This window comes from Thunnus albacares, chromosome 17, assembly GCF_914725855.1.
Source record: "Thunnus albacares chromosome 17, fThuAlb1.1, whole genome shotgun sequence".
Lineage (NCBI taxonomy): Eukaryota > Metazoa > Chordata > Actinopteri > Scombriformes > Scombridae > Thunnus > Thunnus albacares.
The window spans coordinates 5,965,054-5,988,687 of NC_058122.1; the positions used below are offsets into that span (position 1 = coordinate 5,965,054).

Here is a 23,634-nt window from a genome sequence, read left to right on the forward strand (position 1 = left end):
GAACCACGCACAAGGCGGCTTGGATGAGTTGTGTTTGAGGGAGAACTCCCGTGTCTGTCAGCGTGTGAGTGTGTACCCCTGTGAGTGTGTGTGAGTGTGTGTGTGTGTGCGTGTGTTTGCTGGCTGGCCGGTGGAGGAAAGCAGAGCAGAGTGGCGTTAAGGCTGAGGAGGCTGAGGCTGCAGACAGGCTGACTCTCCCTGCCTCCTAAACTACCTGGGACTGGGCCAGCTGTCACTGCGTTCTCCAGACCACCACACACACACACACACACACACACACACACACACACACACATACACACACACATATACACAAAAGGGCCCACAGACACACACACACACACACCTCACTGCTACTGACGCACACCAATCTCACAACAACATACACATGGATTACAGACACATGACAAACTGCCACACACATGCCCCTCACACACACACACACACACATGCATGGGCACACAGATAAACAGGTTTGCAGATGCTTTTGTTTACAGATGGCGCTGGGAAACATGCACATTTGGATTTAGACAAATTTGCCCACAAATACTTGAACAAATGTACCAACGCAAACATATCTCTAGGTAAACACAGGTTTTAAGCCTTACTGTCAAATTCTCAGAATCTCTTTAAACCAGATAGAAACATCTATCTCCCGAATATTTTTTTTTTTTGGAAGATTTACATTGTGCGGATCGTCCCTTTAAATGTCAGGCTGTGGTTGATATCTTAGTAATGACTGTGTTTGTTGTGTTTATCAAAGCCTGGCTCAGGTGCGTAGTGAAGGGCACTCCGATCTGGGACTCACACGCGACACATCACACACTGACCTGTGTGTGTGGCTGCGTGTGTGTGTGTGTGTGTGTCGTATATGTGATTACAGTAAGTCTGCCTACATACCTGGTGTGTGGACGAAGTAGGCCAGGTAGAGGTCCAGCTCCTTCACTGTCACTCCAATGTGGTGCGGCTGGACACACAGGCCGTGGTTGGAGCACTGCGGCGACTTGACCAGCCGCTCCCCATCCGTGCTCTCCAGGGGGCTGCCCTTGAACAGGATGACCATCACCAGGTCCAGCCGCCACACCTTGTCGGCCTGGCGGAGGCAGTCGATGCGGCGGATCTTGCCCTTCTGGTCGGGGTTGGACAGCACGCAGCAGGGGGGCTTCTTCCCTGTGATGGTGAGCACAAAGTCCTCGCGGAACTCGGGCCGGATGTCCTTGCGGAGCTTGGCCAGCAGGCGCGAGGCCCACTTCTGCTTGATCTCTGGCTTCTCCCCCAGCAGCTCGTCCTTCACTGCGCGTTCCTCGTCCTTGGTCATCCTCTTTTCGTGCTTCTTGAAGTACTTGCGCTTACGGGCCTGCAGGTTGAACCAGGTGTAGGAGAAGGCACGGACATGGGGGAGGAGGGCCTCAATGAAGGGATGAAATTCATCCTGATGAGAGAGAGAGGTGAGGTGTTAGGAGGCTTAAAAAAAAAGGATTAAAAAAAAATAGTTTGAAAGAGAGCATGCAAATCTAAAATAAAAGCTGTAAAAACATTTAGGCATTTTTCAATGAAAAGGAGGCAACAGTATATCAGTAAAACTGTATTAAAATATCAGATAATACACTGATTATATTGTAATTGTTAGTATAATCAAAATTATTATAATTACATATCAATTTAAAATCTAATTACATAGTTTAGCAAAATATCAAAATTCCAAAAAGCAATTCAAATAAATATTCTGATCTAAAATGTCAAAATATTTGATCATTATTTCCATCCTGATAAAATATAAATAAATGTGCAGCAATAAAGAGGAAAATTCATCTTAACTAAGATACAAATGTGTAATGCAAAGTCTTTCATTTGCCTCCTTTTTCAAAAAATAAACACCGAAACATTCAAGACAACAACTACGAAATGCATGAAATCAAATCCAACTGAAAAGCTGAGCCAAGCTGCGCTCCCGGTTTCCTGCTGTAAAAGAGAAGTTATTCTGCTGTACCATAATACCTTCACTACATATCTCTGGGCAACAAAGCCCAGATCTCGCCATAGCGTTCCTGTGCCAGGGTTGCCACACACCGGTCGCTCACCACCGCCAAGCTTTGCCGCCACAAGACCACTGTTGAAATGTGCTGCTAAAAGATCAGCCATACCATTCCTATCTCTGCGACCATGCAAAGGGAGCTCCAACCAGACTCACATTTCCACAACAAACTGAAAGCAGACAGAAATCACCACAGAAAACCACACTGCTAGAGGAAGACAGACGGCCTGGTAGTTACCATTTTGCACTCTCATCATAAATTTGGCACAGCGTTTAAAGTGAAAAAAAAAAAAAAAATCTCCTGCACCAGTTTTTTTTTTTTTTTTTTTTTCCTCCCGCGCTCCCCAATGTAAAGCAAGTGCTGGTTTGGCAGGGTTTGGAGAATTAGCAGATGAAAAAAAAAACAAAAACTTGGGGGCTTGTAAAAAAAATAATTAGCAGAATATGCTGCTCACTAAAAACAGCGGGCCAAAGTTTAAAACCAAAACAAAAAAATAACCCCCAAGATTTTTAAGGAAGGAGAAAATTCACGTTTGGCTGCAGCAGGACCTCGGCCAGCGGCTCATTAGACAAAAGCAGAAAATGACAATGTCTAAAAAGACAGATCAAAACTTGTAGCAGAAAAATTGTAAAGTAAAAATAGAAATGTTAATGTGGGAGAAAAAAAAAAGGAGTTCAGGGATAGATGCACTTAAAATAAACAGTCCTTTGTGCTTTCCAAAAAATAAAAAAAAATGAACCTTGAAAAAAAAAAAATCCTTGGCAAAGTGTAATTGGTAGTGGTGTCTGTTCTGATCCCTGGGCCCGGCGCAAGACTCACACACACACACACATACACACACACACACTCGCACACACACGCACACACAGATGGGGGGGCCAGGGAGAGCAGAGCACAGAATAGGGAAAAAAAAATAGAGAGCCGAATCAATGTTGGACGAGCGCATACGACCGCTGGCAAAGCCGAGTGCTGCTTCTTTTTTCCCCTTTTCTCTCCAACTCTCTCTCTTTCTCTTTCTGTTTCTCGCTCGCCGTCTCTCGTCCTCTCCACGTTCTTTCCCTAACCATTGCTTGAGCCTTTGCCAACACGAGTAGGGCCCACCTATTTGGCAACAAGATGCCTGTAGCCCAGCCAATGCGTTAGCTTCAAGAGCTGAAAGGGAGGGAAAAGAGAAAGAGGGAGGGTGGGGAGGGGGGTGTAGTGGCAATGAGAGGGAGAGGGAGATAGCGAGAGCGCGCAAAAGAGAGAGAGAGAGAGAGAGAGCAGGAGGGAGCAGGTGGGAGTGTGTGAGAGAGAGAGAGAGAGAGAGAGAGAGAGCGCGCAGCCTTGTTCGACGCTGCACAATTTGCCAAATCGACAAGTTCCACTCTGACACGGAGGCAAAGTTCAGGGGAGCAAGTCTTCTCCTGCACCAATCCCCGCAGCCCTCAGCCTGCCTCCATCTTTACTATGGCCGCCATCGCCTCGTCTCCCTAACCCCCACACACCCCCGCCCTCCTCTGAGCCTCTCTGTCTCTCTACCCCTCTCTCTGCTTGCATAATGCCACCTTGGCAGAGGATGGCAAAGAGAGGACACACAGCTTCAGAATCCCTCCAGACCCCACCACCGGCAGCTGCTCATGGGTTTACCACAGCAAACAAAGAGGGAGAAACAAACCCAGGCAGCCACACTCCTCTGACTGCACACACCACACACATAAATGAATGACGAGATGATTTAGAGGCACGGATACAGTAGGGGACATGCAAAATACAGAAATGGTTACAACAGGCGGCAGTTAGAGGGAAGAGAATTCTGCCTCGGCCGTATCCACCAGCACACGGCGAGCAGAAGACAAACGGTCAGTAGAGTGGGACGTCTCCCGCAAATCCCCAATCCCAAATTCGCTCTGCACACTTCCTCCTGAACTCCCGGGAGGCTTCGGCGGTCGGTACTGCGAGTGGCGACGGCTGCCATGTTTGCCTGATCGTGAAGTATGTCATTCAGGGTTGCACCTGCTCCGCAGACAGCTAGTCTGAGGGCTCGGTGCAGCTCGAGTGCTGCTGAATCACAGACTGACAAGTGGAGGCTTGTGACCCCCAAACAAAAACTACAGACATACAAGAGGAAAAATGATGCTGTACAGAAATGATATCATTCATGTGCAGTTCTGACAACAATCACAACTCCACGAGGAAACAAAACTCAGGCTTCACTGACAACCAAACTGAGTCAATAACTGTTTTCATTCTATAATGTTAAAAATCCAAGATAACGACTCTACTGTAGGTGCTGTCACAATGTCCAAAAAATCCAGAGATCAGAGTCTGCTGGCTTCTAGTCCGAGTCTGAGTTTCAAAATAATCACCAACATCATACACTGGGATTGTCTTGTGGTTTGAATTCTCATTTAATCAAAGCAAAACTGCATTATACAAACAGACAGAAGGCAGACCCACTCCAACACATTTATACCACCGCCATTCTCTCTCTAATAAACATCACATTCATCCCAGTCAGCAGAGCGTTTCAGCTCCATCACACAGCCATGAAGGCAACATCAGCTCCCAACGAAACACAGACTCTCACCCATCATCCTGCTAACACAGTGAAGAACAACACACCTCCACAATCATCCCCCCCCCCCCGTCTCTCTGTGTGTGTGTGTGTGTGTGTGTGTGTCACCGGCCCATGCCAAAGTTTGATGCGCGGTTAGATAAAGCAACAAAAGGAAGCCAAAGAACAAAAAAAAAAAAAAAAAAAAAACCCCAAAAAACGGGATTCACAAATCTCATTGTGAACGTATTCCACCTGCAAATCCAGGAGACAATAACTGGCACTTGAATGTGATTCCTGTGTGTCTGTCTTTCAAGAAAAATTAAAGCTTCCTGCCATGACCCTGCCAAAATGCAAATAAAGCAGCATTCAAATGTCACTGGAATTTGACTACAAGGGGGGGTTCAAGTCATTTTCCTTAGCTATGCTATTTGCCTGGAAAAAAAAGTCACATATTTATGTTCCAGGAATAACTGTGATGCTGATTTTTTTTTTTTTTTTTCAAAGTGCCAAATCTGGAGGGAGAAAACTGGTGTTAAGTGTGCATGTCTCCACTATCTGCCTCTCCACACCGGGCCTGTGACGCTCAGGTATTGAAATATGCACTCATTTAGGTTATCCAGCTAACATAAACCCATCATGGAAAGTGTGTTTCGGTTAATCTCCTTACCTTGCAAATTAAATTAAGGACAAATGCGCTTGGCCTTTAGCTTTAATTCGGGATTATTATCAATTAGCAGTGGGAGCTGTCGGTGTTTTTCTTAGGGATGTTTTTACAAGCTTATAGCAACGGGAGCGTTAAATACCTGTTCACCTGCAGACAGAAGATGAGCTAATTGCCTTCACCTTGAATGTCCCAGCATTTATTAAAAAAAAAAAAAAAAAGCTGTGACGCATCTGACGGGTTCAAATTAAAGCCCGGAAACAAAAAAAAATCTCAAACAATCCCTACGCGAGTCAGTCTAATAGACCAACATTCACCCAATTAAAGTCATGGATTATTCTCTGCTAACACGTCTCTCTGGCTGCGCCCCCCCACCTCCTCTCCTCCTCCATCCCCCCCCCCCCCCCCCCCCCCCATCCCCCAAATATCACCCAGGCCCCGTTAATAAGACGGAATAAACTCAGCCAAAACAATTAAAAATGCACCATCATTCTCTCTCTTCTCACAGAGCACTTAAAATATACTGAATAGTTAAAAAAGAGTGAAGACATCATCCACGGGGTCTGCCAGGAATAACATAAAAAAATGGAGAAAGAAAGAAAAAAAAAAAAAAAAAAGACGGGCTGGCGTTCCCGCAGGCGACGCGTTAGTGCGCCACCGTCACTATAAAACCCGCCGTCAGTCAGTGGAAGAGGAGAAACACATGCAAATAAAATGCTGTCTGTCAAGCAAATGAACTGCAATTTCCTCTAACCACCTAAATGGATACTGTTTAAGATGTGAAATCAGAATTTTAAAGGGTTTTGTTGTTGTTGTTGTTGTTGCTGTTAAAGCCAGAATAACCTGTCTGCTTCTTTAAATTAGATTTGTATTCTATTTGAAGAAAAAGTTATGACCCAATTCAAAAAGACTGATAAAATCAACCGAATTATTCAAATGTATGATATTGTGATATCTAAAATATAAATCCGAGTACTACACCGCCTTTCCTTTGTAAAAGCGTCGATTTCAACCTTTTATTTCGGGTAAAAGTGTTTCGTCATCACTGCGATTTAGCTGGAGCTAAACCAGACAAAAGAAATGATGTTGAAGTCCTTTATTTTTCTATTCTCTGCACGTCTGACCGAGACTGTCGAGGTGGCTGCCAACTTCAGATTAACTCTTTCAGTGAGGAGAGAAAAGGGTCTTTACTCTGGAAAAAACACAGCGTTTTCAGCTCCGTCTGAATGAACAGACGAGAGTCCATCCATTAAAACAGCTGAGATCTTTGTATTTTTCATTACTTTGCATAAATAGCCATTTATCCTGTTATGATCCCATTATTAACTGGATATTAAGCTATTTAACAGCTTCATAATTTATATTTTACTGTGTTTTATTACCGGTCAAAAACAGATACAGAAACAATACTGCATTATATATATTTAGAGTAAAATAAGTTTCATTTATATGACTAATAATGTTGTTTTTATCCTAATTTTCAGTCAGTTCAATGTGGAACAATATGATTTAAAAAAATAAGATATAATACAAAATACTTCTATTGGAGCTTATTGTCTGATCATTATTACTACTGCTATAAATAAATTCATAAATAAAGACTTTATAAAGCAGGCAGCAGGAGGCCGTCATGCTGGTTTGAAGAGTAAATTCCTTCACATCACTAAACGAAAGCAGGTAAAATGAATGAGATTAAATTACAGAGCAATTAGAGTATCTGTTTAGTTTCCATTCGGGCGACCTTCCTGTCTGACTTTCTAGAAATGATGGAGGTAAAACTGAGCTTTGCACTGAAGTCCAAATCCTCAAGCCAAATAATCAAAACTCTGGCACAATGAAATGTTTTTTTTCTTTTGTTTTGTTATGATAATTCCTTGGCTTCAATGTTTTGTTTCCCAACTAACACTGAAATGTTTCATCTAAATCAATTCAACCATTCTGGATTCCTGGAATATGAACCATTTACATGGTTTTTCTGCGTCACTCGTAAGTCACCTTTAACTTAAGAAACACTGACTGAACTCATACGGTGATAAAAAGTCTCTTTCTCTTTCTGACCCGTGATGCCCAGCAGTAGGCCTCTCTCCGCCCCGCTTTGTCCCGCTCTGTCCTGTGATACCTGACCTCGCTGTGGCTGCGCTGCATCTCATTAGACCAATTAAACCATGGTCTGCATAACCCGAGGGCCTCCCAGCCGCCTGGCCCTTCATTAGCGTCGCTCTGTGCTGGTGGGGCTCTGCTCTGTCCTCTCCTGCCCAGCTGAGCGTCCCTGACCCCGGACTGAGTCTGACACCGGCTCCCCCTGACCCCGGCTCGGACCGCTGACAGAGAGCCAGAGCAGAGGAAGGTGGCCAGTCAGGGTTAGGAGGGACGGAGAGGAGATGTAAAGAGATTCAATCATTCACTTAAGAGTGTAAAGATGCTGGAGGCCTGTGTGAGTGAGGCTGCTAGAAGGTATCTTCCCTGACTTTAACTAAGCAAACTCTTGCCCTGATGCTACAGACTACACACCTTCTTGTCAAGCGCATTTGTCCTTAATTTAATTTGCAGGTAAGGAGATTAACACACTTTCCATGATGTGTTTATGTAGCTGGATAACTTAAATTAGTGCATATTTCACTACCTGAGCATTACAGGCCTGGTGTGTTGAGGCAGACAGTGGTGCTTGCTGTGGTTTTGTACTGTAATCAGAACAAGCTACAGTGCCTGCTGCCTGACCCTCCATTGTTATCACACACACAGTAATCATTCCTGTTAATCATTTGTTTCTGAAAACAAGTGGGTGGAGACACAGGATTATATTTTAAAGACAGGAGGAGGGAAAAAAAAAAAAAAAAAGGGTACACAGGAACACCCCGCACTCTGTTACTGTAGCGAGAGCAAGTGATGCGTAAAGATCCACGGAGCTCGGCGCCTGCGTTGGTTGCACTTATCTGAGTTCACAAACCAGCACGTTACTATGTGTGAAAAATCTGCAAGCAATTTGCGGTGGCTGCGTGCTAACGTGCCCGGGGTGGGCCGTGGGGGAACCAGCCGAGGAAGAGGCACGCACGCCACATTCCAGTCCCACAAAGGGGCTCCGCTGCCTGGCTGCACTGCAAAACGGGCTGGGCCTTCTCACCTCTGGGGTCTGGAGCTTCTGGTTTATCCCCCCCCCCCCCCCCGCCCTCCGCTATCCCCCGCCCCCTGCAACTAACATCTACATCAGCTACAGTATCACATATTTCAGCAAGTTGGTCGACTTGGAGACCTGGCTTCAGCAGATAAAGATTTAACTTGTACTTAAAAAAAGCAAATCAAACCACACAACACAAGCATGAATTCACATGAGAAACAATGGGGGGGTTTGTGTGCTGAAATGTAAACTAAATTAAAAAAAAGCAACATCTTATCTGTAACTGTTCTAAAAGTAATGAGATCAAGGTAAACTTACTCCAGATTACTCCAGGCTATTTTGTTTTTGTGATACTCATGAGAGATTTTATAAACCAATATTTGTTCCTGCTCGGAGGTGTAATGCGTGTTGAGACATGCAGATGTTCTTGGATGAAGTTGACACTATTGATGAGTGGGGGCAGGAGCGGCAGAGGAACACACTGACGTATATTCCACCCAAACAGCGTGTGCAAATCACACTGTTTACTGATACTGGTGATGTCACGCTTTGTGTTATCTATACTCACGTATGAAATCGATGTTCGCTTGTGTACGGCCTCCGACGCCTCATGACACACATTACTTTTTTTTTTTTTTTTTTTGCACACATGCGTGCACGCTTTTGTGCACACACACACACACACATAAACACACATAACTCTAAAACATCTTCTCTCAACCGCCTGCAGAGCCGCCTGCCGCTGTCTAGAAAGAATGTGCTGTTGAATGAAGGAACCGCCCTGCGTCTCACTAACCTTTGTGTGTGTGTACATGCGTGTGTGTGTGCGTGCACGTGAGTGACTGGCCATGCTGGGGCAGGCCGACTCAGCACCACAACAGCCATGACTGAGTGTTTTCTCACTGTGCCAGCCAACAGACTACTGCTGCTCACACTGCTGCCAGTGCAGACTGAGTAACGGAGATACTACTGACTGCACTAAGACATTATGTCCCTTTTTTTGTGGTTTTTGCCTGTTCTCATTAGATTTAAATATGATCATTTAAGGTGGTAAATTGATAAAAAAAAAAAAAAAATACACTGGCCTGTTTCGACAATTTCACCAACTAACTATTTATCGCTTCGAAAAAAGATTAAGATCCAAACACTAAGCCTGCCAAAGTGGTTGGTAGAGGAGACAAACTTATAAAACCACAGCCAGCTTTTAGCAGCATTTGGCTAATGGCGGGCGTTAATTTTCTACTCTGGTAAAAACCAGCTCTGTAATCGGTAAACATGGTGCGCCTGGCCTGCAACAAAGAAATGCATTTAACAAATTCATTCTCTTTGATTCCGCATTCCAGCTCTGGCTTGATGGAAGGTGATACATTTTTGATGAAAACGTCAGAAAGGTTTTTATCGCACTAGAAGTGAGATATCATATAATTTTAACAGTATATAAGCAACCAGTGCCTGCTAGCCTTCATTATATAGCACATGATCTTTGATCTAGATGGTCTGATATTTGGTTGACATACATCACAGAGAATTTCAAGCACACTGATTTATCAATAGGCTCATAGAAGAGCGATGTTACACCATCGCCGCTGTTGTGAAAAGATCCCTTCACGTTTGGAATTAGAATTTCAACACGGCTTGAAATGAAAAGGATCTCCAGGTTCATGTGTTAACTTGCCGCTTAACAAAGCTGTAGGGCTTTATGCCACTTTTCAAAGAGATGACTGTGAAATGCCAAAGTCAGCCTTTCACACACTGTGGGAAGAAGAAAGTGAGCTGAAACAATATGATTGTGTTTTCAAACCTGAGACGAGCGGTGCACTCGAGCAGAACGCCGGTGTTTGTTGCCTGTTTGAAGGTAAACCTGCCTGCAAACAGTACCGTTACACTAAATGAGATTTGACAGATCCTCTTGATTCTCTGAAACCCACACCGCTATTAATTCTCTATTTTTTTACTCCGCCCTCCACTCACCAGGTGCAGGAAGTTTGGGCACGCGCTGATTTATGAGCGAGCACCAGCACTATATTAGCTCTCCTAAAAGCCTTCGCTTGGTGTCAGATTATATCTTGTTATACAGGGTTAAAATATATCACAATACATTATCGTAAAGCAAAGTTATGCACTTATCAACCCCGAGCCTCGTTTTAACAACATACTGATTGACCCTGATTAGTGCTGAAACAGCTGGAGATTTTTGCTTTTTTCCTCTTGAGTAGCTTTATAGTTGGAAAAATCTAACAGAATGACATATATATTCTGTATCATATTACTCCAGCTCTTCATTGAAGCTACATGATGTTAACATTGAGTGAAATATTCAAACCAAACCAGTGACTGAAAGTAAACTAAACCAAATTTGGATTTACTTGATTATTTCCATTTAATGCTACTTTACACTTTTCCTCCACTAAGTATCAAAGGGAAATATTATACTTTTAACTCCACTACATTTATTTTACAGCTTAGTTACTTTACACATTAAGACTTTACATAAAAATAATATAGGCTTATAAAATACAATGCATAGTTAAAGATTAGAAGGGGACCTGTATCACTAGTGTCAGCTTGGGGCCCCTTGTCATGTTTCAGATGTCTGAGATGTTAGCGGTTCCACAGAAGACGCATTCCCCCTCTAACTTCTCACATGCTTTCATTTAAATAACTATTAAAGCCCCGAAGAGGTAAAATTATCCAAAATTTCATAAAAAAGCAAAGATTAGATAAAAGTCCAAAACATAAAAACACATTTGTGTGGCAGAACTATTTGTTTTTCTCCTTTCTTACCCCATGAATTATCTCAGATTTATCTTGTGACCCTTTGAGGGAGCCCAGTCCATAGGTTGGGAACCACTGGACTAAACTACCTAAGTGTACTGTAAATCCAGCTACAACAGTAAAATGCTGCTTACACTCTGATACATTAGTCACTATCTAACAACATAGTAATACTTTATTTTACTTTTGATACTTGCAGTACATTTAGCTGATAATACTTCTATATTATAACTTCAGTAGGATTTTAAATGCAGAGCTTCTACTTGTAAAGAAGTAGTTTGATTTTGTAGTACTGAGTCTGTCATTTATCAACTAGAAATACCAGGCATTTGCTGCTTTAATAACATGACATCGCCACTTTTAATTAGCACCCACAGAGCCCTAAATTGGAGTTATCAAGGTTTGTGGTCGCAGTGAGTTTGCGTGCATGATACACTTAGTGGTCATAATGACCACGGGTGGCCAGCAATGTGGAGAGCACCAAGACTCTATATACAGTGTGTATGGACCAAGGGCCAGAAATAACAGGCCCGCGCTAAATAATCGTTCCTTTCACTTCCTACTACCATGACATCACCAGAACCACAGCCGGCATGAGGGGAACAGCAGTGTTGTGGCTCTGAGAGACAGAAGGTAAAAGACACACAGACAGATCATGAGCTGGAGAGAGCTGGCTGCCTCTCTGCAGTTGTCTTCAGGCCTGTATTCGTCTATATGCCCTGTGCGAATCCTAAATTGTCGTGAACGCATCTGAATGTGGCGTCAAGCAAAATCAAACCGCGTCGACAGCCTTAGTGGGATGCTTGTGGATAACGGTCTCAGACAAAGGCAGACTTGATAAAACAGACAGGTCAGAAACTTCCACAAACCGCCTGATGTGCTGATTGCACACAACATAAACTCCAAGACATATGTGAAGCGACAATCACAGAGCAGGCCAAGACAGAAAAACTCCTGTCTGAATAAAGGCTTCAGGAAAGTAAAGCCCACTACTTATGCAGTGTTGAACGCTTTGCAATCAGGCAAATAAAGGGGCAATCTAGCACACAATCAAACTAGAGATTTAGCCTGCTCTCCTGCCAACAGCGAGGGACCTCCTCTTTCTGAACAAGGGATGCACTATTGACTATACCCCCCTCTCTCTCTCTGTCTCTCTCTCCAGTCTTCCCTCTCTGCCAGTCTGAAAGGCGTGATGCCAACCTTTTCCACCATTGGGCATGCTGCCCTGCCCTTTATGCAAATGCTATGCCGCCATCCCTAACTCACAACCCCCACTGTCTCACCCTCCACGTCTGTGCGCACCCCCCCCCCCCCCCCCCCCACGGCCTCCTGTCTATATATTCTTTTTTATCTTTATGCTTTTCCATTTAAATGAGGCAACATACTGAGCTTAAGCCATAGCCATAAGTTATTAATTAAACCTCGATGATCTGAGGTCCTGCCTGTATGGATCTTGAACGGAGCGAAAAAGCTCAGTGTGCAGCCTGTGGGCCTGTACTTTGTTCACTGTCCTCCATTGGGCAAAAAGCACCAACCAGGGGCAAATATTTGACAGAGGTGTGGTTGTATGTGTCTGTACGAGCCCTGATAAAGAAGGACATCTCCTGGCAAAAGGAATAAAATAAAGACAAAGAACAGGAGCGAGGGAAGTGAAGGGGCAAAAAGCAGTAGAAAGAAAGGATAAAAGAAGTCATTTGCTGCTATTTGCATTACATTTACATTCATTAAGACATCTTTAGAAGCATATTTAGTGATGGATGCTCCCTTAAATTAGCGGGTCACATAACAGGGGTCACTTTGATAACGTAGGTTTGTGCAGAAAAAAAGCATTAAGTCGTTCAAATTCAAATAAAAAGGGTTAATATAAAGGGAGATTACGCAGAGTTAACAGTAAAAGCCTTTTTTTAGGGAAGAAGTGAACAAAAGCATAATGAGGGCTTAATAAACTTATGCTAGCTTCAATGAGAAAGGGGTTAATAATGTGAGTGAAGGGAGAGTCAATCATGGCTACCATTGACAGGCGAGTTTCACAAGTTGGCACAGAGGCTGAATAAACAGGAAAGGTTATTAAATTAGTAAATGAGAGAGAGAGAGAGACAGAGAGAGAGAGAGAGACTCCTGAACAAAGACAGAGAATTGAAAGAACAATTAGTAAAAGTGATTTAAATGTATAAAGTGTAAACGAAAGATACGGAGGCCAATAAATGAGCACAAAAGACAGTCTGAAATGAGAGTGTGGGGACAGTGATAGGGTTAACAAAGTAGGCCGGAGGCTGAAGGAAGAGCCCTGCTAATGCTGTTAAAGCAGAGCTTCCGCTTCTGCCGTAGGGTGAGTGTCGAGGCGCACAAACAGGGCGCATGGGTCCACACAAGCCGGACGGATTCAAGCCCACACACACACACACACACCACAGGAAAGGAGCTCGGGCCTAATACAAACACTGTGCGACCAGACGCTTACACACATGTATACACAAACACTACTGTCTCCTTATATGCCCCAAGTATACAAGGACATGTGGTCTGCTGTGCTAAGAGACTGCACAAAAATGGTCATGTAACCGTTTCAAACGTCATGTAGAAAATGTGACAAAAGGACAACGAAACCTTTGTTAACGTGAAGATGTAAATAAATGCTGTACAACAAAAAAACATACACAAGTGTGAACAGGTCGCCCTGGTAAAAGAGATCTTGATCTCAGTTTTTTTTTTTTTTTTTCCCCAGATAAACAAACAAAGACGTCAAAACCCTAACAGTCTACACCAGTGGTTCCCAAGCTTTTTGGCCCGTGACCCTTTAAAATAAAGCAAAGTCTACCTGCAACCCTTCGTCACATGTCGACTTGTCTACCAGTTAACTTACCAATTATTGTTTTCATTCATCGGTTCATCGTTTTGTCCAAAAAATGTCAGAAAATAGTGGAAAATATCCCTTAAAGTTCCTCACAGTCCAACTTCAAATGTCTAGTTTTGTCTGACTAACAGTCCAAAACCCAAAGATATTCAGTTTATCATCATGTTCCATAAAGAAAAGCAGTGATCAATGAATCAACTAACCTTGCAGCTCTAGAAAGAGCTGCTTTTCATTATTTAATAACTTTTAGAATTTAGAATGAACTTTTTAGCTTGTGGAGGTAAAACACAGTAATCCACAAGAAATAAAGCAAACATTAACAAGAAAGCTTGACAAAAAAAACCCAATTTTGTTTGTTGAAAATGTTTTTTTTCCTGTATCCTATCATGTCCTATCATCTTATACAATGACCCCTTATGGGGGTCCAAACCCTCACGTTGGGAACCACTGGTAGCTCCACAACAATCTCTAAATACAAACTTTCAGCCTTATTTCCCAAGCTTCTACACAATGGCTGTTCTAATCTTCCTGAGAGAGGATAGACAAATAAACAAAACCAAACAGGTTGGTGGAGGGAGAGTTAGAACTTAAACACCCTTTCCTCTTTTTGGTGAATGCCACTACACATACACACACACACACACACACACACACACACACACAAACACACATCCCTTTCCCCTCTTCCTATGCGGACTTCCTCGTCTGAAGTTTACAGTAATAAAGTTTTCAAAACCCGACGCGGTGCCAGTAAGTGACGTGGGGCAGCAGTGAAAGACGAGAGGTTAAGGAGGGTGAGGAAGGCAAAACAAAGGATAGACAGGAAGCTATAAAAGCATCATCTGCAGTAAACAGCGTTTTCAATTTAAAGGTCTGAAGTGGCATCAATTACTTCTCACAAAGTACTTTGACTGAAACAAGACAGATCATGGCTAACTGATTTATTTTTACACATAATTCGATAATAAGATAAAGGTGCATAGCACAAGTTGTCTTACCAGCATGTACATGTTTATAACACTGAACTCATGGCACGAGTGTCATGACAACCTTTAAATGCAATTACTCCCTCAGCATCAACATATTTACAACAATAATAAAAGGTTACGACGCAAAGGAAAACAGATATCACGAGAAATATCAGGATATATTAGAGCATAATTAGCTTCTATCAGGCTAAAGCCAATCGCAGATCAGTGAAAAATAGAATGTGTGTGTCTGTGCATGTGCGGTGGAAGGAGGGAGGGAAATGAATGAGGCCTTTTCTTACAGCAGGGCCCAGATCAGAGCTCCTAACTATGGGATTTGGTGCTGTTGCCTTTCTCCCCCTGGAGGGAGTAATTAGGTTAGGGAGGACAACTGCCGCATTGTTTTAACAGAGGAGGGATTGTGCAGGCCAAAGTCCCACCAGCAACATGCTTCCCTCACAACAAAAATGCCAAACGGATTCTGCGGCGCTCGGACACACATCGACACACACACACGCGCGCGCGCTCACACACAGAAAGAGGCAGAAAAACTTTTTTTCGGGGTTTCCTCTGTCAAGTTTCTCGAAGAGAGAGAAAGATCTGGGTTTTTATGCAGCGCAGGCTTTGGTACTGTGTGTATCCTATGAAATGTCAAATATAGTCCAACAGTGTCAGATATCCTCTTGTGTTGTTGCAGTTGTGGGATTCTGGCTCTTTGCGGGACTAAGGTTCCCTTTAGTGTTACTGCGTCTACTCTCTGCTGTATCCAGAGGCTTGGCAACACACACCGCTCCTAACTAGTATAATATGGTTATGATGCATTTGCATTCCTTCCAATCCCCTAGGAAATACAATACGCCTATATCGTCTGTTTTAATCACGGTCTGCTTCCAAGGAAAGTAAAAGGAGAATACAAACAGCCACAGCTATAAAGAGCCTTTCTCAAATATACATCAAGTTCGTTTAAATACATCCTCCACTGATTGATAGAGAGTAAATCAAACAAATCATGCTGCTAGAAAAAATAAAAGGACATGGAGTGCTCCCCAGTCTACTGTATTTACAATACACAGACTATGGCCTCTTTCATTCCCGCCCATTTCCCCTCTCTTGGTTCTTTTTCTCTTTGTGCTGTATTTCTTCCTTTATTTCTCTCTATAATCTCTGTCTTTGCGAGCCGAGAGAGAAAAATAACGCTGCTGTTGTTGTTTCACTCCTCTACACCATTCTCAAGGCCTTCAGCTCCAAGTATTAAAAAAACAACAACCCAAAAAAAAAAAAAAAAAAACCAACAAAAAAAAAAAAACGCACCATAATATGCACCTCTGCATACCCGCCCACACCATCCCTATTCACTTTCACCATAAATCTCCACAGCCTGGCTGCAATATACAGTCAATTTGTGGTCCCCACATGAGTCCTAACTCTAGCATGGAAATATTTTTATTCAGGTGTGCAGATGGAGAGAAAAAAAAAACGAGGCAGAGGGATTTTGTTTAAAAAAAAAAAATTTTTAAAAAAAAGGATAAATGTGTGTGAATTGATATGTGACTCTGGGAGACAGGTCCATAAGGCCTATGAGTCTTTTTCTCAAACGCAACTTGCCACAGGTGCCGGAGATGATTGCGCTTTATTCCAGATGATGACCATAATGAGCCCGGTTTGAGTTTCTTGGAGGCTTTTCCTCAAGACGTCAAGCGGCTCTGAAGAGACTGACAGCAGTTTGACACGTCAGACGGCCGACCGCTCTCGGGTCCGTTCCCTCCGTGTCCCGTTTTAACGCCCACAAAAGAGGAGCGGTGCGCGCACACTGTTTCTCCATTACGGTTGCAGGCGATCGCATCACAGAAAAGGCTCTTGTGTGAATATTATTCAGACAATATGTAGAGCGTCTTAGTAACAGCGGAGAGAGAGAGAGAGAGAGAGAGAGAGAGAGAGAGAGAGAGAGAGAGAGAGAGCGGCGTCGGAGTGAATTTATATTCGTCGTAATGAGTGTTTGAAGGGTAGAAAAGTGTCCCACTCCGTGAACTCAAAAGTTAAATCTGGTCCATCTGTGTTTTATATTTTAGCAGTGACGTGAAATCCTCGTCCTGCGCTGAATTTTCCAGTCAAATATACAACTTTCCATGTAATGCACACTAATCCTGAAGCTATTTCTCTGAGCCTAAACAGAGCAGAAAGTTTATATCTGAATTCCCTCACAGAGTACGGTGCAGCTGTAGCGGGATAGTAGTTACTGGCTGGCTGGGCCAAAAGGAGAAGCCACAGAGTTGTGTTTGAGTATAACCCTGAGCCCTGCTTGGCCTCTGTCTCTTCTACTGAACTCTACTCTACTCTGATCTGAGCTTCTCCTCTTTTTTTTTTTTTTTCTAACAAGGGTCTATTTAACTCTACTGTACTCTGCTTGACTGTGAAGGGGGTCTCCAACAGCCTCGGGCCTGCAGCACCAGCCAGCAAACACAAGTCACAAGAAGCATAGAGCGCACACTCATACCCAACACATACACAGACCCTTCCACACAAACAGTCAGTTAATAACACACAACCTCCCGCCTTCCAGCTCTGTTTGCTCACAGCTGCCAGGCCTCCTCAGAGTTCATCTGAGGTAAAGATATGTTATATTATGCAACAGAGTATAGATTTTCCACCCTTGGCTCCATGCCAATTTCCTGCTCCGAAGAGCAAGCTCTAGTGCTTTGTTCCCTGGGGTGACAGCTATTCCTTGCCGGACGGGGTGGCCGAATTAGATACACAGACACAAACAGAGAGGAAAGGTAACAGGAAGAAATGAAATGGAACATAACCAAGTGAGCGAGAAAGCAAGAGGAAAGACAGAAAGAAAGTCATCCTAAGACATTGTTATCTGTGATTCTTTGTCTTCTCCTTTTTATAACTTGAAATCCTCCTTCCTCCATCTACTCTATGTCTTTTTCCCTGGCTCTCGAAATCAGGTCACAACTGTTTTCATTACTGTTTGACTTGCGGGTTCATAAGCCTCCGAGCGTCAACGTTCCTCCACCCACCCCCAAGACAGGAAAAGATTTTCCCTCCAACATTAACCCAATAAATGCCTATTAAGCCCAAGCACAACCTTTAAGCCGTGTTCCCGGTGAAAGAAAAGGAAAGTACATCTGAAATGTTTATGCTTAAGTTTAAGCGATAGATATAATCATTGCTGGGCTCATAATCTCATCTGCTAAATAGCTGATGTGGATTATAGTCCTGCGTGGTCACTGGCTCCACATACTGAGGACTCTATTGGGACTATTTTACCTCCGCTACAGCATGAGGTAATGCAGTGTGATGATGAAAGAAAGCCTCAGGAAAAGTTGAGGTACAATCAGCGAGCCAATCAATGCCTCTTTATCCGGCCTCTACTTAAAAGAAAAGCCAAAGAAGCGGTGAAAAGATGATGAATGCCATGACATCATCGAGTGGCGTCACTGCGTGATGTCATCCTTTGTCGACTGAGCAATCTCCAACACCACCGCCACTTCCAAATGAACTGAGGTCTGATGAGGTCTGTTCTTTGTGTCTGAATGATTGAAATCATTTCTGCAGGCTTCACCAGGTGTGCAGAGATATTTGTTTTACTTGGTATAAAAGGAAGGATGGATGGAACACAGGAGGACCGTAGATGAGTTGCTAAATGTATGTTCTGCTGGCCTCCTGTAACGGAAGCACTTGTGCAGTTGCCAGGATGTACGTAGAAAGATTATAGAGTAGCTCAGCTAATTTGAAAAAAGTATAAATTATGATTTGATTTTAAAAATATGTCCAAATACAGAGTCAGCTGTAACAGCCAAACACCACTTGTTGTGATTGAATGCGTGTGGAAACTACTTAGCAGGCGAGCAGAGACGTCTAAACAGCTAAATGTTTTGGACAAATGGTTGAAATAGATCATGATTAAGAGTTTGAATAATTAGGTAAATGTAACACAAAAGCTTGAAATACTTAGGTAAAAGTGACAAACTCTTCAAATAGGTCAATATAGTGGATACAATCTGAAACACATAACTAGAAGTGATGGATAAACAGGTTAAATACTTAGCTAACGGGTACAAGCATGTTGAAAAAGCTAAAATGAACAAAATAGTTCACCAAAAGTAATGGATACATGGTAGAAACATCCAGCTTCTGCCGCTCCAGGATAGCAGTATGAAAGTAAACTTGACCAAACATTGACAGTTCAATTGTAAAACTATTGTAATAATCTACTTTTACACAATTAAAAGTGTTAAATAACATCATATTTGATATTCTTTCAAATGAGCACATTTACAAGTGACTGTCGGTGTTGTTGAAGAGGTTCTTGAGTTCATCTGAAAGGGGCCGTGGTTGTACATGGGAGGAAAAAAGGTTGCATCACATACAAACACTCTATACAGCTGTAAAACAGTCATACCGAGTGTGATTTTTTTTTCTGAAAGAATGCACACCTGTGTCTCATATGATTAACTATGTGCAGGTGCTTTATGCATGAACCGCCACAAAATATAGCTCGTACACATAGTTAGGCCTCGCTGTGTGATCCGAACGTAGAGAGGCTTTCGTTTCTGAATGGGCCGGACGAACGCAGCCACATCTCCAGTCTTATTCATGATCGTTTGTATCGGTGTGCCATGTTTGTGTGAATGCCTGCATCTGCCAGTTTTTTTAAAATTTATTTTATTTATTTATTTGTTTTTTTGGATAGGGAACGCACGTCTGAGAGATTGAATGAGATGGAAAGTCAGCCTGGGGAAGTCTGTGAAGAGAAGAAGGCTACAATCAAACACACAGAGAGAGAGAGAGAGTGGAACGGTGCTCAGATTTCATCCAGATTAATCTGGAAGCTTTGTAATGAGGGGTCTACTGTATATATTTAGCCAGTGCAGTGAGATGTAGGTCAGACAGACAGGCAGGACAGGCCAAACAACATGCCCAGATTGCCCACACTGAAGTGACCTTGAGTGGGCTGTCAATGATCCGCAACAACAACTCTCTATCTATTTCTGTTGACCTGTGACAGACTGATACAATGGCTTTGCACGCTCCGGGTTTTGCCTGGTCATAAGTTTGAGACCTTACGTCCCCTTTTTTTTTTTTTTTTTTTGTGGAACACAAAAGAGAGCTCGGAAATCCAATAACATACGGTTTGCCTGTACAGAAACGTTTCTTGTTGATTAAAAGAGAGAGCAGTGAATGAATTACTGTCAACGTTCACTCCGTGTGTTGATACTGGCATTAGTTCAAATTTACTCAATGCAAGAACAAAGCATGCTCAGAAACATTTCTCTGTCCTCTGTGGCACTAGACACGGAACAAAACTAACTAAACACTGTGAAATGTACAACTTTTTTTATATTTTATGATCCGCAGCATGATTTTATTGACTGAAATCCTTTATAGCAATGACAGTCTTTTGCTACCGGCCTTATACTGGAAGCTTTGGCAAAAAATAAATCATTTCTACGCGATTGTCATTTTGCAAACATAAATTAACACGTGATAGACAATGCAGGATTAACAAGGAAGAACTTCTTCTGTGGATCCATTGTTTCACTTTTCATGTTTATTTTTAAGTCACCCTCCTCTTAAAAATTTTTTTTGCTTATTGTTGTTTGAGCTTCACTGTGCTGAATGATTTATGTGCAGCGTTTGACACTAGAAGGTTGTTTTCACATTCATCTGTTGAAACAGGAAGATTTCTCTTCTGTGCTCACAATAAATGTGAGTTTAAGGCGTGTATGGACAAGCCTGATTTGTGACATCACAACTAGTTTTGGAAGCCAATCCCCATCCAGTATGCAACAACAAACTTATATAAAAGTTTGATGTTGAAATTTGAAGCCTTCGGTGCACAAATAGACATTTCAGCGCAGCAGGAGACGTCTTGTGTCCAGCAGTTAACCTTTAAAAAAAATGAACAATATTTGCATGTTCATTGATTTGGATTTTTCCATGAAGGAGAACGAGTGCTTTTAAGCATTTCTCACTACTTTATTGTAATTTTTTTGTGTGTGTGAAAACTATACCAGACAATCTTTTATTCAAAGCAGATTATTTTTCTTCAAACATCTGTGAAGGGGGTCTTTAAAGTACTGCGAAACACTCGTCAGCCCTAAACGATGCTTCACTTACAAGATGCGAGATCTGTTCAGAACCCGAGTGCATCCCAGGAGGAGGAGGAGGAGGAGTGCAGAGGGAAGTTTGCAAGGGCAAAAGAAAGAAATACGAGCGTGTGCCTCGTGGTGTATCTGTGTAAAAACCCGAGCTGCCACTCCCTCTCTCGTACAAACACTGTGGATTTCTCTCCCCGTCTCATTCTTTCACATACACAAACAGCACGTGTGTGTCACCGCAAACACCTTATCCTCGATCACCCTGTCAGATTGGTTATTGCAGCGTTCCAAATACCCACATAATGGCGGCACTGTTATTTAGATTTATGACTCAAAATCTGGGGAAAGAACATGCTGTACCAATGTCTGAAGCTCAGCTATGACAAAGCTCTCAAATATTCACCAATGCATTTCTGTCTTCTGCTCTTGGTTTGTTCTGGTTAAAGCACACTTTGTCGTAGTGGTTTCTAAACTGAGACCCCCTCCCCTTTCATACACTCTGACTCCAACTCCCCCCCCCTCTTTGCCTTTTTTCCCCCCCTTTTCTCCGCTCTCATATTGTACACTAAGTATTTTGTCTTCTTCTGTATATTCTAGCTCAATTATGTAATTTAGCACCGTGTGTGTGTTCAGTAGCCATGGCAACAGCACAACATATCGGCGACCACAGAACCGCGCTGGGGCCGCGGGCACTGCCAGGGTTCTGCCAAAGACTAATCCATGCCAGAGGTGACATGAGCGAAGGAAAAGTGAGGCGGTCGGAGACAACATGACACACACATGCAAAAAAATCACACACACGGACGCAGACGCGCACACACACAGCAGCGTATTACTCTCTCCTCTCACTCCTCGCCTTCCTTTTAAAACACAAGCGCACTCTCTGGATATCCTCCCATTCTTCTTGGCTGGAGCCTCCCATGGCAATAGCAGGAATCCATTCTCCACGGATGCTGGGACAGCTGTGCTGATATTGAATGAGACACAGTTGGTTCTGCCTCTCTCTCTGCATGCAGCGCGAGATAAAAACTACATGCTACTTAATTCAAATCTATATTGCCTCCTGCCAAAATGCGCCCGGCTCATCTCGTCTTTGTCTCCGCCACCAAAGAGAGCTCGGAATTCTTTGCTAAAATTGCCGTAAATTTGCTCCTGCTGACGCATGGTGGCCCCCCCAGTCACCAGCTGACAATAAACACAGAAAATGTATATTACTGACAAAGACATTAATCACAGAAACCTTCATAAGCCTCTCAATGATATGCTCAGAAATACAGTGTGTAGTTAGGATGCAAATAGTCCGCAACATGCTACCAATTTTGAAGCTGCAAAGACAACAGAAAGCTTCTGTGCCAGTTCACATTTGAAGCTCTGGGACGTCTTTGCATGGCTTCCTTCTTTCAGGCTGCTGGCCTTTGGTGGCACCATTGGAAGGAAGGCGTTACACGTACTACATACGCAAAACAAACGCCACCTGAAATGAACTAGGCTAAAGTACAATGTGCGAAAGTGTCTTTTAATGGTGGCGTGTTTTTTTTAAGCAGTGTGGACAGGCTTGTAACTGGTGTTGTGGCATGAATAAATAAGTAAAAGGAACACGGTGTCCTAGGCAGCGTCTGGCATTATGACCTCCTGGTGTCCCGTGATGAGGGGAAAGGATCCGGCGCAGCCTGTACAGCACAAAACAGCAGCACAGCCAATCATGGACTCCGATTTCAACCCGTACACCCCGCTGTCCTCCCCTCTCACACGTGCGCACACACAACTCAGTTACAAGGGAGCACAATAGATCAGCCCTACATGTCAATCAAATGTACTATGAGTTCATTCTTCTGTCCGGTGGCCAAAAACAGAGTGCTTTACTGGCTGCCGGGTCACTTTTTCCCGCACACACTAAACTTCTCTTTGCTATTTGGTGTCACTGAATTACACTGGCTGTATATATAGAATTAAGTCAATTACACTTGTGCACCACTGAACCAAAACCCACAGTGATATCATAATTCAATATACCTATCTGAGAAATTGAATACAGGCAGTAAGACCTATTCTTAACTTCTTGCAATGTGACTTGTGATGCTTTTCGAACGGCTTGAAAGGGACTTTTTTTTTTTTTTTTTTTTTAAAGGATGGCCTGGCATCCCTGCTAATCCAGTGATAACCACTCACAGGCCTAACTGGCATGAAGACATGGCACCAAAGGTTTTAGGTGCATGTTTTATCTGGAGGAAGGAGTTGTTTGTTTGCATGTCCGTGTATGTGTGTGTGTGTGTGTGTGTGTGTGTGTGTGTGTGTGTGTGTCTGTGCTGCTGCACACGCATGCATGTGTGTGTCTTTAATTCTGAAATATCCAACATTTCTGTTTATTCAGACTGCGGTTCCATCAGATTTTAATCCTCTGAACAGCTGTTCCAACTCATTTTCCAGGCCTTGGGAAGAGACACAGAGAGAGCAGAGGGGAGGGGGGGGGGGATGTTTAAGGCCACCTCACCAAATATGTGTAAATGTAAAGTTAATAGGAGAGCAGTCCAAATATTGATTACATTCATTTTTAATTTGATTTTCACACAAAAACAAAC

General features: G+C 43.0%; 1 protein-coding gene across 15 annotated transcripts in view; it reads right to left on the reverse strand.

Moving 5' to 3' along the window:
- nfixb (nuclear factor I/Xb) overlaps positions 1 to 23,634 on the reverse strand; it is a 153,250-nt gene that overhangs the window by 99,638 nt on the left and 29,978 nt on the right. For 13 of the 15 annotated variants that reach the window (XM_044331409.1, XM_044331410.1, XM_044331406.1 and 10 more), the window contains one exon: positions 901 to 1,432. In XM_044331409.1, coding sequence (XP_044187344.1) covers positions 901 to 1,432 — 532 coding nt within the window. Of the gene's footprint in view, positions 1 to 900; positions 1,433 to 1,998; positions 2,158 to 2,273; positions 3,075 to 23,634 lie in introns of those variants that run through there. The other 2 variants (XM_044331419.1, XM_044331411.1) reach the window with 2 other exon arrangements.